The sequence below is a fragment of the Electrona antarctica genome, assembly GCF_951216825.1.
Source record: "Electrona antarctica genome assembly, chromosome: 4".
Lineage (NCBI taxonomy): Eukaryota > Metazoa > Chordata > Actinopteri > Myctophiformes > Myctophidae > Electrona > Electrona antarctica.
In genome coordinates, this window is record NC_136809.1 from 45164349 (window position 1) to 45184367 (window position 20019).

At 44.7% G+C, this 20019-nt stretch overlaps 1 protein-coding gene across 1 annotated transcript in view; it reads right to left on the reverse strand.

Annotated features, from left to right (window-relative positions):
- ank2a (ankyrin 2a, neuronal) overlaps positions 1 to 20019 on the reverse strand; it is a 149134-nt gene that overhangs the window by 108151 nt on the left and 20964 nt on the right. The window contains exons 2-6 of the mRNA XM_079499903.1: positions 13798 to 13899; positions 4770 to 4868; positions 2453 to 2551; positions 1718 to 1816; positions 481 to 666 (exon numbers count right to left, since the gene is read on the reverse strand). Coding sequence (XP_079356029.1) covers positions 481 to 666; positions 1718 to 1816; positions 2453 to 2551; positions 4770 to 4868; positions 13798 to 13899 — 585 coding nt within the window. The remainder of the gene's footprint in view (positions 1 to 480; positions 667 to 1717; positions 1817 to 2452; positions 2552 to 4769; positions 4869 to 13797; positions 13900 to 20019) is intronic.

Genomic DNA, 20019 nt, shown 5'->3' on the forward strand with positions numbered 1-20019 from the left:
CCATATCTCCAAAACCGGTGGGTCAAACTGAACAACCAATATGTCCATTTGAAGCTATGACTCCCTGCTTTCACATGACATGAGAAAACGAAAATTCAAAAGAATCCAATGGCAGTCCCTCAGTCAAATTTGGTCACATTTCATTTCAGTGGAAGTTGCTCAGTGGCGTTTTGAAGCACCCGGAAGAACCCTCTACTTCCGCATTTGCCAACCAAATTTTTGTTGGCAAATGCAGAAGTGCAACTGAGCGCTCAATGTTAAACCCCTCCTGCACTGGGTTTCCTCGTCATGAAACCACGGGTCCGCCTGCAGTTCATGCTCTAACCACTAGGGCCGAGTGCTTCAACAGTGGAGAGCCTCCCTGGGGGCTTGGTTCTAACCACAAGGCCACTGAGCTGGTTCTACAGACATACTTGACCAATGATCATATTCCTCCATCCATCCATCCATCCACCCTCCCTCTGGGTCTCCCTGCCTCACCTTTGACTGGACATCAGCGTTGTGGTCATTCTGCAGCAGGAGGGCAGCAGACTTGGTGTCGTCCTTGCGCGCGGCGATGTGCAGGGCTGGCAGGCGGACCTTTCCCTTGGTGTCGTGTTCCAGGAGCAAGGACACCACCGCGTTGTGACCCTGCTGGAGGGCGATGGCCAGGGGCGTGAAACCATCCTGCACAACCCATAGAATGAGGGACAGGGAGAGAGGGGGAAATGTAATAGTTAGACTTAGAATAGTTAGAACAATAGGGAGTGTGTTTCACGGGTGCAACATTTAATGGAACAAAATGATGTAATCGATCATTATAAAAGAATATTGATTATATAAAATGATCAATTAGCCCTTCGCCGGCTAAACCCCACCCCAAAAAGCGATTGTCCAATGCCAATCCATATAGTTTAGCAACTGTTGCTATAAAGGACAAGCTTTCGTCACCTCATAGCTGTCAATTTTGCATGGCTGTGTTGTTGAACACATACACAGCTTATCGTCAGGAAAGTTACACGACTGACCCAACCAGGTGATGGCAATAATACTAATCACCGTTGTCTTACCGTGTCCAACATGAAAACTCCTGTCGTACGGTCGTTAAAGTTGATGTTGGATACTGTTTCTCCCTCTGTCATTTCCTCGTATTTCTAGTTTATTGAAATAATGTCATGCACATTTTGTCCAGTGCATAGCCTACTGCAGGCCTGGTTGACTAGATCTAGAAGACATTTTGATGCTCTTGCTACTGAAATGATCGATTATTTATATGGAGAAATCTCATCATTTAACATGCATCTCAATGGGTGAGAAGGACAGTTGCCCTGTCTCCTCACTGCTAACGTGCCTATTGGACAAGGATGGGTTGGGGAGGGACTAATGCGAAGGGCTAATTAAAAAAATAATAGATTTTCTAAAAAATATATCCAAAACAGCAGATCTACAAGCTCACAAAACATCCCATTGTTACGCATTGCGAGCATATATAGACCGGCTATTTTTGTTACACCATTGTACCGTTGTATGACAAACGTATAAAATAAGGCATGATCAGACAAGCCGATTTAGTCGAAAAATCAACTAGAATTCTATCACATTGATTCATTAATATATACATTTTTTTAAATGCGCTTCTTTGTTATTTGACAAACGAAAAAAGTAATTGATAGTACAATTGCTAAGAAGATAATGGATGGTTGCAGTAGGGCGTTTGTGATGCGAGACAGAAAGATACCTCTGTCGCTATGCTCTGGTTGCCTTCATTCTCCAGCAAGTAGCGCACCACATCCAAGTGGTTCTCCTGGGCTGCCATGTACATCGGTGTGAAGCCATTCTATAGAGGTTAGAACGCACGCACGCACGCACGCACGCACGCACGCACGCACGCACGCACGGACACACACGCACAGACACAGACACACAGGCACAGACACACGGATACTCGTGTCATGGACCCACAGAATTATCTGTATTTGGCCACGGACCCCCATCTGAAAATATGTTTTCCAGGGACTCCCCAGAAGCAAATATTTTAATAAAAAACGTTCACTGTGAAAGAATATATATTCAAAGATTTACACACATTTTCATGTTTTTTTTTCAAATGGCAGATCTACAAGCTCATTGCGCGGCACTCGGTGCCACGCTTTCAACAGCTAAAGTTTAAAATAAGGTGACACAGATGCGTCTTCGGGTGTAAATGGGTTAAGGTACTTTCAGACGGGCATCGATTAACGCAGATGTCGCCTGGATCAACGACAGGTCTGCTCCAGGTCTGAGGGGCACGACAACGCAAGCGTAAAAAAAAAAACTCAACACAATGCAGGTTTATAGTTGCGGGCACGTGCACGACAATTTCACGTAAATACGCTTGTGTTGTCGCCCCTCGAAAAAAAAAAGAAGCAGGCCTCATTGAAAATGAATTACTACGTGCGCTAATCGCTGCCCTTCAGAAGGATTGTTTTCTCACCTGTGATTGGGAGTTAACATCCGCACCTCTCTTCACCAGTATCTTGGCTACCTCTTTTTGTCCCGCCAACGAGGCAATGTGGAGGGCAGTATTTCCTTTCTGCAATGCAGAGAGTAGCAAGCTTTAGCATCGAAACCCACCAGTGTTTTAACGCATGTGCATGTTTAATATGAAACCTTTACATAAATAGCAGTTGGTTGTTTGTGTGTCCAAGTGAATTGGGTTGTACAACTCATACTCAGCTCTGTATGTTACAGGATAACATCATTAAGCATGTACACACACACACACACACACACACACACACACAAGGGCTGGCTGGCATTACTTTACTAATTAATATGAGTAAAGTAATGAAAGATTGATGACTAGGGTCATGTCGACTCATGAGAGGGTATTTCAGTCCCAGGCATAGGGCAGCTGACGAGCGAGGTGAGACATTCCTTGATAGTTGTTTACTATTGCTGGCTGTTAAGTCAGACACATGCCCACGCTCTCTCTCGATCTTCCTCACCATAGGCGGATTTACCATTGGGTAGAAGAAAGTTTATTTTCTTTTATAATTTGAAATTGCAAAGTATTGCAATCCAATTCAAGTGAGATTTATGTTTAGTTATTGCATACTGTATTTAGTATAAATTATGGTTAAAACATTGAGAGCTTCTGCTCTGCTGTCTGCACTGCAGACAGTGACGCTGTGTTGTGGGGTAGCTGTTGAAACCCCTGCCAATGTCGACTAGTTGTTTGTCTGCCTGCCTGCCTTTCTCTTTTGGGGGGGCTGGGTACCCCAAAAAAAATTCCGGACGAAATGCACCGCACAGCTCAGGGGGGCCCTGACATTTTGTCTAGCCCGGGGGACCTTGGGAGGTTAAATCCAGCCCTGTTCCTCACAATATTATTTTTGGCTTTTCTGCCTTTATTATATTGATAGATACAAGTGAACAATGACAAGAAAGAGGGAGAGAGACGGGGGGAGACATGCAGCAAAGGTCGTCATATGAACGGGACTCCAACACGTGGCGTGCTGTCGAGCCTATATGTGGCATAACGCCTGGACAGCTAGGCCAGTGGGCGCCCCATTACACAATGTCATAATATCAACCTGGATTCTGAGCATAGAGACTTCTCTTCTACACCCAGACAGTACATGCGTGAGCAACTTACATACATACAGACCAAAATGAACACAGCCATTACCTGTCACCTTGCATTTTCTTTAGTACAGTATAACATACAGTATTATTGATTATAACACAGCATGTAAAATTGCCTGCAGCTGCTTTAAATTGTTAAGTGCCTCGTTTAACCCCCCCCCCACACCTCATCACCCAGTCCCACACACGCGCACACACACACACACACACACACACACACACACACACACACACACACACACACACACACACACACACACACACACACACACACACACACACACACACACACACACACACACACACACACACACACACACACACACACACACACACACACACCGCAGACTACGACTCTCAAGTTTCAGGAAGGGTGAACTTCCAAGCAGTGATTTACACTGTTAGATACTGTGATACTGCTGTACTGTGTGTCTCTCTCCATCTGTCACACTCCCTCCCTCATTCCCTTCATTTCACCATCCCTTGAGTCCCTTATCCCACCCCTGCCCCCCAAGAGAGAGAGAGACACTCTTTCTCTCTCTCTCTCTCTCTCTCTCTCTCTCTCTCTCTCACTAGCCCAGGCTCCCTTATGTATTCCTAAAGAGCAAAGGCTAGGCATAATGGCAAGGCCCCATTTAGACTGCAGTCAAATCCAGCCAAATCCGATTTAATTCTCAAATCCGATCTTTTGGCCCGACTGTTCACACTGTAGTGGCCAGATCGGATCTGTGTGTTCAGACTGAATTTAGGCCACATTTACACTGGCAGCCAGATCCAGCCTGAATCAGATCTGTGCCACATCCGAATTGAATCTGATGTGTTTAAACAAGTCTAAACACAAAAAAGTCACATGGAATCCGATTTTTATTAATTTTGGGATCTCCTGAAATCAGATTTTGGCTGCCAGTGTAAATGGGGCCTTAGTGTGTACCAACCGTTGCATGGCAGCCCAATGTTTGTGTTTGTGTATGTGTGTATGTGTGTATGTGTGTGTGTGTGTGTGTGTGTGTGTGTGTGTGTGTGTGTGTGTGTGTGTGTGTGTGTGTGTGTGTGTGTGCGCGTGCGTGCGTGCGTGCGTGCGTGCGTGCGTGCGTGCGTGCGTGCGTGCGTGCGTGCGTGCGTATCAGCATTTGTGGAATAAAATAATCAAATATGAATGGTACCTTGGTGGCTGAGTCAACTGGTGCTCCTCTGTCCAGTAGTTCCTCCACTAACTCCACATGTCCTTCTTTAGCTGCCAAATGCAGTGCGTTCAATCCATTCTAGGGAACAGCAGAAAACAGAGTCAAAGTTAAGATCATTACACAATTGACTTTATTTCCTAAAGGCCCACACTGCCAACGACGACTTTTAGCTTTTTTGTTTTTTACACTAGATGGCGCTCTTGGCTAACCTATGATCCACCGTTCCATTCGCAGTGAAGCGAGGAACAAGGAAACCACGTGGTCGCAAACAAATCCCATCCACTTCCATGTTAGAGAATTTTCTAGAACATTCACATCTCTTCCTGAATCGTTCCACTTTTGCCACGACCACCATTGAATTTTCAATTGACTCTAGAGAGGCGGTTTTATACGCAGTTTCTTTTGGCGAACGCACAGCGAACGTCTCTCAGATTATCAACGGTTGAGCATGCGATCGTAGTGAAGATGAATATTCTGTGACTACTAAAAAGGTAAGCAAATATATTTAGAAAAATCCTGGCAGTGGCTAAACACAGCCAGGAATAAATTTGACAGTCAATGAGAGTAAAGTATTGAGAGCATTTAGCACCAGTCCTGCACCTGTGTTGTAGACCTTTAATGTGGACACAGGTTGAGAAATATTAAAGATAGAGTGCCATGATTTTTTCCACCCTAAAACATGATCATCAGGTCTTATTGTTATATAAGGAGGTATACTTTTTTCAAAAAAGTGTACATTATTTGTTAAAATGTTGTTTTTATGTGGGCACGCCCACCAGTTCATTAAGTATGCCTGGTGATCCACCTTAACTGAAGCCTGCTGTAGTTGTATGATAAAGGGGGAGGGGTTAGGGGAAGGGCTGATAGTGTGATGTCACTATATTACTGTTTATTTCATTGGCCCGTTTGACTGTCAAGGGTTCAGCCTCCAGGAAGAAACCCTAAATACAAAGTTAATACACCATTGCACATAAAAACGACTCCAGGGTGTCTAATGAAGTACTGTCACCTCATAGACACATGAAAAACTGGAAAAATACAAAAAATGTGGCACTCCATCTTTAAGATATTTATTCATGGCCAGATTTAAGATATACTTATAAGATTGTTTTTTTTAAATCACAGTGATACGGTAACACAAAGAGCAGTTCATAAGCTAACATATACTGTACTTTGGGCACACCATGATGCTGGAATATAACTATACTGTATACTGCATCAGTCCGCTTTGGCATATAGGCTAGCTGTGACAACCTTATGCCATGTTAGAAAGAATATGTCAGGTCTGATTTGATGTGAGCATTGCATGCAAGGCCAGAGAGTGACCATTCAAGTACAACTAGAAAGCTGACACCAGAACAAGAACAAAGTGTGCATGGTAACAACGTGCCGAATTCTTCATTGGCCAATGATCTCAACAACATGCATTATGCAACTTTTTGGTGGAAGGACCAAGTCACAACAACTGTAGCCTGGAACTCACCTATGCTTTTTATGACATAGGCAGCTCCCGGCAGGATCCGCCGGGAGTAACTATGCGCAGCTGCGCGACATGAGACTAATTACTTAGAGCGACAGAGAGAGAGAGGAGTGTGTGTGTGTGTACATGTGTGCGTGTGTGTGTCAATTTAACAAAGGTGCAGACGATCAGAAATCAGCAGAGAGTGAGCGATGTTTGCACTACTCTATGCCGAATTGAAGTGGACTCGGACCCAGACTTTTTTTTTCTCCCTGGAAATAAAAACGTCTGGGTTTCCGAGGCTACAACCACTGTACAAAAGACACACTTCTACAGTTTAAACACAGAAGATCGGTTCACCTCATCCTCTTCTTCCTCCATCCTGGGAAGAAAGGTATTCTTCTCAAACGAGCCAACTACGGGAGAGGACATTCCCTCCTCCTCCTCCTCCCCCACCACCACTCCACTAATCCTTTATTCCAATTCCCGTCTCTCACGGTCTGTTTTTCCAGTGTATTCAAAATCCGTCCTTTATTCTTTCTTCATTCTACATCTTCGTCTTGTACAGTAATCCGAGGTGGCAGCAGTTATTCGGTTATAGATGGAGCACCAGTTTGGTTTCTCAGCCTCCACACACAGCCAGGCCCTCTGGTTCGGTTGGTTTCTCAGCCTCCACACACAACCAGCCCTCTTCGGTTGGTTTAGCCTCCACACACAACCAGCCCTCTTCGGTTGGTTTAGCCTCCACACACAGCCAGCCCTCTTCGGTTGGTTTAGCCTCCACACACAGCCAGCCCTCTTCGGTTGGTTTAGCCTCCACACACAACCAGCCCTCTTCGGTTGGTTTAGCCTCCACACACAGCCAGCCCTCTTCGGTTGGTTTAGCCTCCACACACAGCCAGCCCTCTGGTTTGGTGTATTTCTCAGCCACCACACACAGCCAGCCCTCTGGTTCGGGTGGTTTCTCAGCCACCACACACAGCCAGCCCTCTGGTTCGGTTGGTTTCTCAGCCTCCACACACAGCCAGCCCTCTGGTTCGGGTGGTTTCTCAGCCACCACACACAGCCAGCCCTCTGGTTCGGGTGGTTTCTCAGCCACCACACACAGCCAGCCCTCTGGTTCGGGTGGTTTCTCAGCCACCACACACAGCCAGCCCTCTGGTTTGGTGTATTTCTCAGCCTCCACACACAGCCAGCCCTCTGGTTTGGTGTATTTCTCAGCTTCCGCGCACAGCCCGCCCTCTGGTTCGGAGGTGCTGATCCTGTGAGGAGCCGCGCCTCCTGCCGCTGGAAGGTTTCTTGGCACAGAGTTAAAGAGAGGGACCACTATACGCCTGTCATTACCCCCTCCCTGAAACGTACACACACTCCTCGCCAATACTCACGCACTCATCCACATACTCATCCGCGCACGCACCCATGCACACACACACAGTTACTTGCCAAATGCCAAATGGTCATGTGCAGTGTCATGTTTCTGCACTGTCATAGAGCGCATGACGGACACATACAGCACACACAAACATGGATGCTCTCATATAGCTGTTTGAAATGTCAAACCCTTAAAAAAAAAAAAGATGTCAATTCCATGAGGGTGGGGGGCACCATAGGGGTTGTAAGATTGCTTTAAAGATTCTAACTGCAAATACGCAAATATAAAATGATCTATTCAATAAATATAAAGCCATCAAATCTTAATATCTCTTAGCATAGAACACTTAATTTCATAGTATTTTCCTTATGCAAGAAACCTCTCAAATGGAACTTTCAACATTTTTGGAGGGATTGGGGAGTAGGTACTAGTTAGATACTAGTTCTAATCAATCTAAAGCGTAATACCTTGCGAGATCTCCTTCAGAGACAGCTAAAGTTATAGAATTGAGCTAATCTGACGAACCAGCGAGAAAGATTCTCTTGATTTTCAGCCTTGTATTGTATTTTAGAAGTTTAGAAACAATGGGAAAGTCAGTTCTTAGATGTCAAGACACTACCTCATACTCCGTGCGTTCCGTGCGAACCTGCATTCCTAAAGCGGAAAGCAGGTCATGCTGTGACACATGACACATCTCAAATGAAAATGGCACTTGGGGATGCCCTTCTTTACCCATCCCATGCCCACCGGCCCGCACGCCCGCCCGCCCGCCCGCCCGCCCATACACCCACCCACCCACACCCACACACACACACACACACACACACACACACACACACACACACACACACACACACACACACACACACACCGTTCATTTCAAGGATCCCCAGTTTGATAAGCATTAGGCTCCCATTTGATGTCATTTCTGGGACACCGATCTACAGTACACTGCAAAAAAAACCTCAGAGTTCATTTAACTCTGACTGTGTACAAATGTAACCATTTTGTAGGCTACTCTGTCAGAGTTAAAGACCCACACGTCTACATTTAGTTCAGAACAGAACAGCCATTTACTGTAGCTGCAGGGGACCCCCTGGCTGGAACCCCCCCAAGGCCACCTGGAGGTCCCCATAGACACCACATTGAGAATCAGTGCAGTACATGGTCTGAGTATACTGCTACAGACAGTCAGACACTGTGATGATTAGTGAGCTAACACCAACAAACACTTCACCAGAACACCTAACAGGATATCTAATCTAACACCCGCGATAGATGTCCCTCACCTGTCTAATGGTGGAGACGACGGTGTAAGAATTTCATAATATGATATTCTTCGACCAATAGCAGATGAGGGATTTACCGTCTGTTCTGAAATAGGGTGTCTTCCTGATGCAGCAAAGAATTACGCAGTGCTTCAATCACATTTCAGCTATTCGGTATACCACAGGAGCGGAACAATTTCCCCTATACCCCACAACTGATATACAGATACATACACACAGACATACACACACACACACACACACATTCATTCATTCATTCCTCTGAACTATAAGCAAAACAGCCTTGGTGGCGCCAGTATCTATTACACCAGCTGTTTTCATTTAGCTAATGGACTATCTATCGGCCATGACTGATAACTGAATAAATGTAGCTCACACAGGCATGAGAAGCACACAGGCATGGTGCTGCGTTACAATATATGTCCTGTACAGAGATTAATTTTAACACGTACATGAATGGTTATTCTTCCTATAATCACATTGCATCCATTTAATTGAGGTTTTTATTGACAAAAATGAACATGCATGATATATGTATTTTATACATATCTGTCAAAAGGATGAAACAACAACAGCCTTAGAGCTTATTTCCATTGTGGTCCTTGTAAATTGTAAATGTGTGTGTGAAATGAGTGCTGTGTGTGGATCCATAATAGATAGGTGACATTCTATAGGTGTCATATGGCATGAGTGCTGCACATCAGAGACAAAATAACTAAAAGCATGCAGATTAACCAACACCGGAGGCCCTCAGGGCTATGTCCTCGGTCTCTCCCTTAACACCCTCTAGTCTACACGAATGACTGTACCGGCCTCTCACCTCACCTATCACATTCAAATTCTCTGATGACACTGGTCGTTAGTGTCAAATGGTAGTCTCGCTACAATCAGAAAGAAGGCCATTACACTGAATTAATATCACCGGATACAGGGTTTGATTTGCTGGGGGGTATCAGTCAAATGTAGACATATACGTAGATTTGATGTTTGATAATATCACAATATAACAATTAAAACTACACATTACAGCTGTAAATCCTGGACTATGAACACACCTCTCCCGCAAGCGAAAACAAACAATACTGCTCATTCAAGAGGGAATCCCCAGTAATTATCTAAAGGAAATATTGGACGTATGGGTTTCAGGCTGAGTAATCCTATTTCCGCATCTGTAAGATCTAAATGTGTTTGCTATGGCAAGTGCTATTGGGAAACATTAAACCTGTGACCATGCGTTTAGGACAGTCTGAAAATAAAGACGTAAGCCTTACTCAACCCACAAATACAACTACACTATTTGTGAATGTGTGCGAGCACGTGTATGCATACATACATGTATGGGAACATACTGTGTGCACACACAAACATTTCAATGGTATGAATCCAAGTGATAGATTTGTTCATTTCCTTCATTCATTAAAATAATCTTTGTAAGGTACATCAGGACACCCACCAGGTTAATAGGGGAAGACGTTCCACAATCAGATGTATTCACATTCCACCATAATGACCAGTGTTTCCACAAGATCACTTTCCATACTTTTTCATGTCAAGGACCCCCAAATTGACACTAATTAGCCTGCGGACCCCTATTTGAAAAGATATGCCAGGGACCCCTCTATAAGAGAAGATTTGTATGGCTCTAGCAGAGATTCTCAACCCGTTTAATTTCAAGGACCCCCCGTTTGATATGCATTAGTCTACAGACCCCCATTTAATGGCATTTATATCTCTGGGACCCCAATTTATATTGTAAAATCAATGTAAATGTAACTCTGAGAGTGTACAAATGGAACCAAATGGACCCAGAGTTACAGACCCATAAGGGTCCATTTGGTTCCAAACTATAATTTAGCTGGGGACCCCCTGGAACTCCCTCAAGGACCCCTGGGGGTCCCCGGACCCCCCTACGGGAACAACTGCTCTAGTCTACGCCATCGTCGCCACGTTTTAATCAGAAAAGAAGAGCAGCCAGACAGGAGTCTAAAATGGTCTGAGACAGTAATATGTCAGAACACAGGCTACTACTGAGAAATGTATTTGGAATTTCACTTGTGTCACATGAAACATGGCATCCATGCAAGACATCGCTCAAATGGAGACTCACCAGCTAAAGGGCAAAGTTCCACATAAAATCACTTGAGCTTATATTGCATGTGACTCTGTAACAGAAATCATACAGAGAGAGAGACAGAGAGAGAGAGAGAGAGAGAGAGAGAGAGAGAAAGAGAGAGAGAGAGAGAGAAAGATAGATATTTATGGCAGCACTGAGACCTCTAAGAAAATGTCGCTGTTATTTGACTAGGGCTTACATGTGACAGGTTTGAAGGGCATGGGGCCCCCCTTTTGCAAGTAAGTGTGTGTGTGTGTGTGTGTGTGTGTGTGTGTGTGTGTGTGTGTGTGTGTGTGTGTGTGTGTGTGTGTGTGTGTGTGTGTGTGTGTGTGTGTGTGTGTGTGTGCGTGTGTGCCTGCGTGTCATCTACAAGCTCACGCCGTGTTGTGAGCTTGTAGATGACACGGCTATTTTCACCATGCAGGCAAGTGTAAAATCAGCCATTACGACGCCAAAATACATTTTTGTCGACTGAAACCGAAAAACTAGGCTAAAACTACTACTTTTCAGATGACGAAAATGTTTTATTAAAAAAAAAATCACACCCGTGTGAACTGAGTGGTGTAAGGTCTTATATAGACTGATCAGCTGTGGTCTGACGTAATGTCTGACGTAATGAAATCACACCCGTGTGAACTGGGTGACCATAACAGCCATGCTCATTTTTTGGTACGAACAGACAGACAGACAGACAGACAGACACGTAAACTAACAAAGCCAGTCGTAGGAGTGGTTTACACCACTCAAAAAATGTAATTAGTTGTCAAAACAACACTGTATGTGTAGGCTACATAACCATGGCAACACAAAGTAGTGAACACTGTTAATTGTGTTGGGGGCATCTATCAGCCATTCAGGGGCCTATCTAAATATAGGAACAGTTACATTGTTGGGGAGTCGCAAGTCGCAACAACAGCAGCACAAAGGGACCAAGACATATCTGAAGCACCCAGACAAGCGCCGAGTCACATACTGTAGTCCTCTGAGATAACTTATGACACTAATATTGTAACAAAAAAACAAACAAAAACAAAGAAAAGAAGCAGGGGAGGAGATATAATACCATATAATTATACTGTATGTAACATACTTTCTCCGACCCATATAATGATGCGATATAGCTACTATACGCTTTGATTAGAACAAGAAATTAGAATCATCTCATTTTGTTCTTTACTAATTGATCGTTGTATCCAGCTTGGTCCCACCAACACAGCAGAGAGATAACACATTGTGTAAGAAACAGACTTGGGGATGTATGGATTTGCATAGGGACCCCGTGTGACATTCCTCTACCCAGTAGAATTCAAGGGCTGGAGTGAGAAGTGAGAACAGCTGTGAGGAAGGCTATAGTGCACAAAGCAGCAGCTGCAGCGTCCAGAGAGGGCTTGAGAGGGCAGGCGAGGGGTGTGTAGCTGAGGAAAGGATGGCTGTTATGAGGTTGTAGTTATGCACTGACGTAACCCATTTGGATGATGCCACAGTGACTCAGCACTCAGTGCTAAGAGAACAATCCATGAGTTTGGGTGAACAGACGACTTGACAGCTCTGCCCTACTTCCTCTGGTTGACTTCCACCAGGGGGGAATGCTTCTTGGTTCACACGTGCCTCAGGGAACCATTACCAGTGAATCATGAGCAGTGAACCACTACCAGTGTATCATTAAGTGTCCTGCTGCCTGTGAAGCACTTTGAACTGTAGCTCTGGTCCATAGCCTTACTGCTCTTGATGCCGTTGGAACTGATTGGCTTCCTGCCTCGCATGAAATGCAGACCAGCCTCTCCTCTGTAGCGAAAATAAAAATAATGTTTTACCTACTCACCAATACAAAGACGGGTTGTGTAATTAGAAAGCCTACTTTCCTTAGTGGACGCACTTTGAGCCCCCCACCACACGTATAGATGCACTTTTTGGCCAGAAAGGGATTTTGTTTTCACCGGAAAAATAAATAATTTGAGTTACTCCACTGCGCCCTCTACCGATATTGCCAAGAGAAAACCCTCATAGAGAAGATTTTTCCTTTGGGTGAAAAAAAATCCCTTTCTGGCCAAAAAGTGCATTTATACGTGTGGTGGGGGGCTCAAAGTGTGTCCACTAAGGAAAGTAGGCTTTCTAATTACACAACCCGTCTTTGTATTAGCGAGTAGGTAAAACATTATTTTTATTTTCGCTACAGAGGAGAAGCTGGTCTGCATTTATGCGAGCCCCGGAAGTCGACAGAAACATAGCTCTAAATGCGACGGCATTAGAGCTATGGACCAGAGCTATTTGAACTGCAACTCTGCATGAAAGGTGCTATACGAATAGCTTATTGTTGGCCAGGCAAGAATGATATCCCTATGTGGACTCACCAAGAGTCGGCAGTGGCTCAGGGGTAGAGTGGCCGGTAGAGAACTGCAAGGTTCCCAGTTCGATCCCGGGATCCCCCAGAGTTAGTGTCGAAGCGTCCTTGAGCAAGTCTCTGAACCCCTAATTGCAGGTTGCAGGTTGGTGCCTTGCATGGTTTCCTCTGCCATCGTTGTGTGAATGCGTGTGTGTGTGTGTGTGTGTGTGTGTGGGTGAATGAAATGCGCATCTATGAAAAGCGCTTTGGATGAAAACGCTATATAAAAGGCACCATTTACCAAACTGAGTGCCACCAAGTAACTAACTTAACAAAAATAGCACTGCAACATCAGAGGATACGTGTAAAAAAGAAACGATAACTGAATGTCTCAGGAGACCAGACCTTAAAATGAACCTCAGGTGTGGCTATATAGTACACACTGTCCTACCTGATTACATGTACTGATGTCCACTCCACCCTTCAGGAATTCAAGGACCTTGTCGATGTTCCCTGCCCTGGCAGCCCGCAGGAAACTGGTATTACTGTCCGACTGGAGAGACAAAGACAGAGAGGATGGAGGTGAGCAACAGAAATCAGGCATATTCCCGCCTGCCGGTTCTTCTGTGTAATTGAGCGAGCGCACATGCATGTCCGCAGCCCTCCCCTCATACGTCAAGTCGCCGTTGCGGGAATGTATACTCACCCCAAAATGAGTTTGACACCCTAGGGTTAGTAGATTTTAGACAATATATACCAAAAAAGAAATGAATATACTGTGTATGCACCTACAGTATAACAACATACCCACATATATGCATATATGCCACCATATATGCACACACCTGCTGCACTGGTATGCATTCACATTTGTTGTTATCTTTGCTGTTATTAAACAGAAATCAAAGAGAGCCGTCTGATCATCGGCAGTGTATGTAATACTGGTGCAGGCTTTCGGTATAATTTTCTTGATGTCCACAGACTTTTTCTTTTGACCAGGATCATAGTGAATTATAATTCTCATGGTTACATTATAATAATGATAAAATGCATTATAATCCCTGCTATCATGCATTATAGAGTGATTATACAGTAAGTCACTATAAGTGGTCATTGGGTGTTGAAGAACAACAACAAAAATATCCTGCCCTTTTGTATAGTATACAACTTCAATGTCATTACTTCCGATTAAGTCCGCGTGGAGGATTCCACCACAAATTATTAGTTGCATATAAGCAACTCCAGAAAATAATACTTTTTTCCCAGTTGATTGGTAATGAGATTAGTGAATCATTATCATCATTCAATAATGAATGAATTAATTAATTAATTCATTCATTCATTCATTCCTTCAGTCTATCATTTTTCAACTACTACTAAACATTCCCAAAACATATGCATAAATTATGCTTTTCCATGAACATAAAGTTAAAAAAGTACTTGATATCATTTGAAGTTGGTAACATTGTCTCATGGGTTCTTACTTCTTATCAATACTTTGAGATATCTAAATTGAACTACCAGCAGGGACTACTTGATACAGTACCATATCCTGCAGAAAGCAGCATTTCAATATTATGCTAAATGAACGCTATGCAAACAGTGCACGGAATCACTAGAGGCACAATTACAATGTGACTTACATAAGTGAGTGTTTACAAGGCTTTAACCTCCATGCTCGGCAAAGACAGCGACCGATGTCTCATTAGGACAAGAGCAGGTGTTAACAATGTGAGATTAGACGAGTCCACCCCCCCCCCCCCCCCCCCCCCACACACACACACACATAACCATAAACTGCTGAATCGTTAACTCTCTCTATGTCTGTCTGTCTGCCTGTCTCTCTCTCTCCCCCCCCCCCCCCCCCCCTCTCTCTCTCTCGTCCCCCCCTTTCCCCCTGCCATGTCTTACCATTGCATCATCAGAGTCAGGGGCCCCATAATAGTCAGGCTGCTGGTTCAAATCCATGTTGCTTCCGGTGGCTTTTGAAGTCTTATCTGCACCACAGGCCTTGCACATGGCTGCGTTGCCCATGGCTACGAGCAAAACCAATCAACTTTTCAATACCCTTCAAATGTAACCTTATTTAAGTTGGCTATATCCTCTTGAACCTCTTCAATGGAATGATGATTATCAACAATGGCTGCCTTGCCTGACAGAGTACATTCAGAAACGTACAACCCAGGCCTCCTCCTCTTCTTCAATAAAGGCTGGCGCTTCGAACAAAAACCTCCACGTAATGTCAATCTTTAAACACATCCATTAAACCCACGATTCTTGTCAAGATAAATCTTGATCCCAATGTAATCCCCATCACCAATCTTCTCTACGTTCCTCTTCAAGTCTCTCTGACCCCCTTGCCCAGCCAAACCCCAACCTCACAAGCTGTGGTGTGGCTACTGCCTGTTGCCTATACCATCCTGCATGCTTCTGTGTGCATGTGTGCATGTGTGGTGTGTGTGTGAACATTGTCCTGTCACGCCTGTTCTCCTTCCACTCCCTCTCTTTGTGGGAATGACAACTGCAGCCGTAACTGCCCCACTGCACTGCCCAATTCAGGCCTCTCCAAACCCGGCTATTTTTACTGCACCAGGCGGCGAACAGACCCTTCTCTGCAGCAATGGGGCCTTGCTGTCTCTGCCCAGCACGGCATGCGTGGCAGATGGGGGTGAGTCTGACCGGAGACCGCAAGGCCTTCTTTTCTCTCCTGGAATGCCAAGGCCCACAGGGAGGTCGAGCTTCACAACATACATACCTCAGATCATATTACAGTAACCATACTACAGCCCTAGCTCTGGTCAATAGCGGAGGACTTTAAGGACTTCTCCTTAAACCTATGGGGCTTTCAAGCCTTTCAAAGCGTGTCGTCTTCAGTAAAAAATAAAAAGTCACTTTTGGTACTCACCAATACAAGGATGGTTTTGTGGAGTTGAAAGCCTATTTTCCTTAGTGGGAGCCCCACATCACGTCTAAAATACACGTTTTGTGTATTTTCTCCGGGAAGAGTTTCACACTATAAACTTTGATGTACTGTGTTGCCTCTGTCTGTCTGTCTGTCTGTCTGTCTGTCTGTCTGTCTGTCTGTCTGTCTGTCTGTCTGTCTGTCCACGGATTATCTGTGTGTCAGGGCATAACCTGGGCATCGTCCAAATGCTTGACTTCAAACTTGACGTGTTTGTCCCAGATGACTCAATTCGGAATATAAATATATTGACTTATGCACCACGATGCGCTTGAGCTTATAGATCTGCTAGATCCATTGCGGGACACTGATCAAAACTATGTACCGGCTTAGCAAGTTTTAGCAGGGAACCGGACCTACATGGGTCTCTGAGGTGGACCCCACGTGTTATGCAGCTCGAGGTTTATACTGGTTTAGCAATATTCTGTTTCTGTTTGTGTCAATATCGTGTACAAACTAGAGAAAGGGTGTTCAAGTTTAAACATTTTTGCATCATGTATGCTCTCTTTCTCTTCTTTGTTCATTATCAACCTACAGTATGCAGGAACACATTTTTGCTTCTCAGTTGATATAATCCTATCCTGATGTTACAGTCTACAGATATACAGTACATAGACAATTGTATGTGTGGACGGACTAAATCTGGCTGAAATGATAAGCTGTGCTTTTTTATCCCATAATACAGTACTGTAGGTCTGTACTAATCTGATCAGCGTCCACAACCTACAGTATGTGATGAATTAGCAATCAGCACAAGGGGAATGAAAATGCCACCCTCCTGTTGCAGTCCTTTTTAGATTACGCAGTAATTATTACACTACTTTAGCGCTGACACTGTAATGCCAAAAGCTCTGGTGACTGCTGTGTGCGCGTCTGTGCGAGTGCCAGAGGAGCGAGAGACAAAGAGAAATTCCAATACTCAAAGTTCCATTCTCGCGTTCCCTACTCGCATCGTTTCCTCGCGCCTTAGGTACAGTAGTTCCCCAGCCCTTATTGTGAGCTTTATACAAAATTAATCTTAGAAAGCAGCTCAGCGGCCTTGTGGTTAGAGAGTGTCCACCCTAAGATTGGAAGGTCAGGGTTCGATTCCCTGGCCGGATCATACCAAATGTGCACTGGTACTCTGCTTGGCACTCAGCATTATGGGTTGGATTGGGGTTAAGTCCCTGAGACATACTATATAGCGTCATGTCCAGGATATGTACTTGTACATCAAGCCGTCTCACGCTACAGAACCAGGTAAATGGTAAATGGTGCATTTATATAGCGCCTTTATCCAAGGCGCTTTACAGAGATTTTTGCATTACATCCACCCATTCACACACACCAATGCCTGAGGAAACCATGGAAGGCACCAACCAGCACATCGGGAGCAATTAGGGGTTCAGTGTCTTGCTCAAGGACACATCGACACTAACTCTGGGAGAGCCCAGGTTTGAACTGGCAACCTTGCGGTTTCCATCCGGCTACTCTACCCCTGAGCCACTTCCGCCCGTGGAGGAGAAACTGTAAGCTCCTACCCTATAATAGGCCGTACGGCTCGGCAAGGCTTACTTACTTAAACATAGAGAGAGTGTCTGCCTTACCTACTAAAACTGGGAGAAGGTCCCACAGTTGAGGACCTTGATAACTTAAGCTTAAAATCTCCGTCTCCTGTTATACTCCGACGATATTCTTTGAACCAACATTTGCATATAAGTGCAATCGTGTCCTATAAGGCTCTTTAAGACATAGTGGTTGAGAGCTGTGTATGTTTTAATTCTAGCTATCCTGTGTTTTACCAGGGGCCAGCGCAGAGAAGCCAGTGAAGGACAGATAATATGACCCCTACTACTCAATTATTATATCCAGTTTATATTCAGTCAGAGGTTCTAATTCTAAATTATGCTTTCATTAGTGCAAGATTATCAGTAACATCAATGTGCCTCCATTAGCTGCGGACAGTACATGAACTTCACCCATTTCACAGTTGTTTTCAATGATTACATTTCTTTAATTGTATTTAATTAATTGAATACCACAACGTTGCCCTAATCCAGGTCCATTTCCGATGAAATGCAGTATGACATCACACTACAGTGGAGTGTGTACGACTGTACATACATAGATTCTCTGGATCCTACAGCACATCACATCTGTCAGATTACACCCTCATCTCATTAATGGCTTTCTCTCTCACGTAACAATAACAGCTGTGTGAGGAAACCACCCACTGGACAGTCAACCTTGTGCTCCTAATTCCGCACCAGGGACGTGCAGAGAGGCAGGGGCTGAAATCACGTAACAGGGCACTTTTGGACAAAACTATAGCGAAAATAGCAGATCTACAAGCTCTCAACGCGTCGCACTGCGACGCGTTGGGGTGCGGTGCCCTGGGTGTGGCGGTTGCTGGGGTGTGGTCAGCACTGGTTGGCTGCACCTGGCCGGCAGGGCACTGCTCCATGGATGCGGTGCCCTGTTGGCCAGGTGTGGCTGATGCTATAGCCATGGTGCTGGTTGCACCTCGGTGATGGCTGCGCCTTATAATCGCATCTTTGATGTATTTACAAACTATACTCGAGAACTGTCTGTCCCACCGACTTCAAATTCGACACACACGTTCCACACCCCCGCATGGAGTGCTCCGTTTGACAACACAGCAACAATTGCATCATTCCCAAGTAGGCCGGTGGCCGACTGCGATGGGCACGTACAGGTCTAGTATAGCTAAAATCTGAAATGACACAGATGCTTTCCCGGTAAAACTCATTCCCTGACAATTAGGGGCCGGCCCCTGGTGCCTGTCACGGGTGTGGTTCCAGGCAAAATTGTCCCTGGGTTGTCCCAGGGGCGTGCGTTGCTTTTCAATACTCCCAGGTGTGGCGGTCCTCGAAAAACCTGCCAGTCGATGTGTTAATGGGTTTGTAAGCTATAATATGTCGGGGGACTCAAGCCAGTTAGCCAGTTAATTGGTAATCGATTTACCTGCAGTCTGATCAATTGTACAGGGAAGCTATGGCGTTAACAGACTCTGTGTGGTGTTTCTATGTGCATAATGTGTTCTGTTACCTGGCGCTTGCGCTCTGCTCTCTCACGATGCCGTCGCCTCCTCTCCCTTGCCTTTAGCAGAGCTTTGTAGTCTGATGGGGGCTCGGGCTCCCGAGCCTTTTTCAAGTGTGCTGCCGCGTGGGCCATAATAAATCTCTCTCTCTCTCTCTCTCTCTCTCTCTCTTCCTAGAGATACCTTCCTCTCTATTTCTAGTTTGTCGCCTTTCTTTCTACTATGCCTTTCATTTACTTCCACTGCAGGCAATTGTTTTCTTATTCCCTGAGATTTCTCATACACATACAAACTTCTTTAGACATAGTATTTCATAGTCCACTTATTGTGTGTAGTAAGTGTTCATACATCCATGTCATACCCTATATTTATTTATGCGTAGAAACAATGATAAGCTAATTACTGGCGAAATGAGAAGAGAGAACTTGACAAAAGTACAACTATATTTCTCCTTCAGAAAAACTGCAATTGAATTCTTAAAGAAACCATCCATGTACAGTGATGTACAGGTGTCAGGTATACTGCGTAAATCCCTCTGGTAGGTGTACTGTAGAAGTAGGCTGGATGTCCCGCAGATAAGAATGATGGAGTCCACAGCGGTGAATAAAGCCTAAAAATATATCACTGTCCATCTGATAAAAGTCTGACCCTATGCACTTCCATGACAAAAT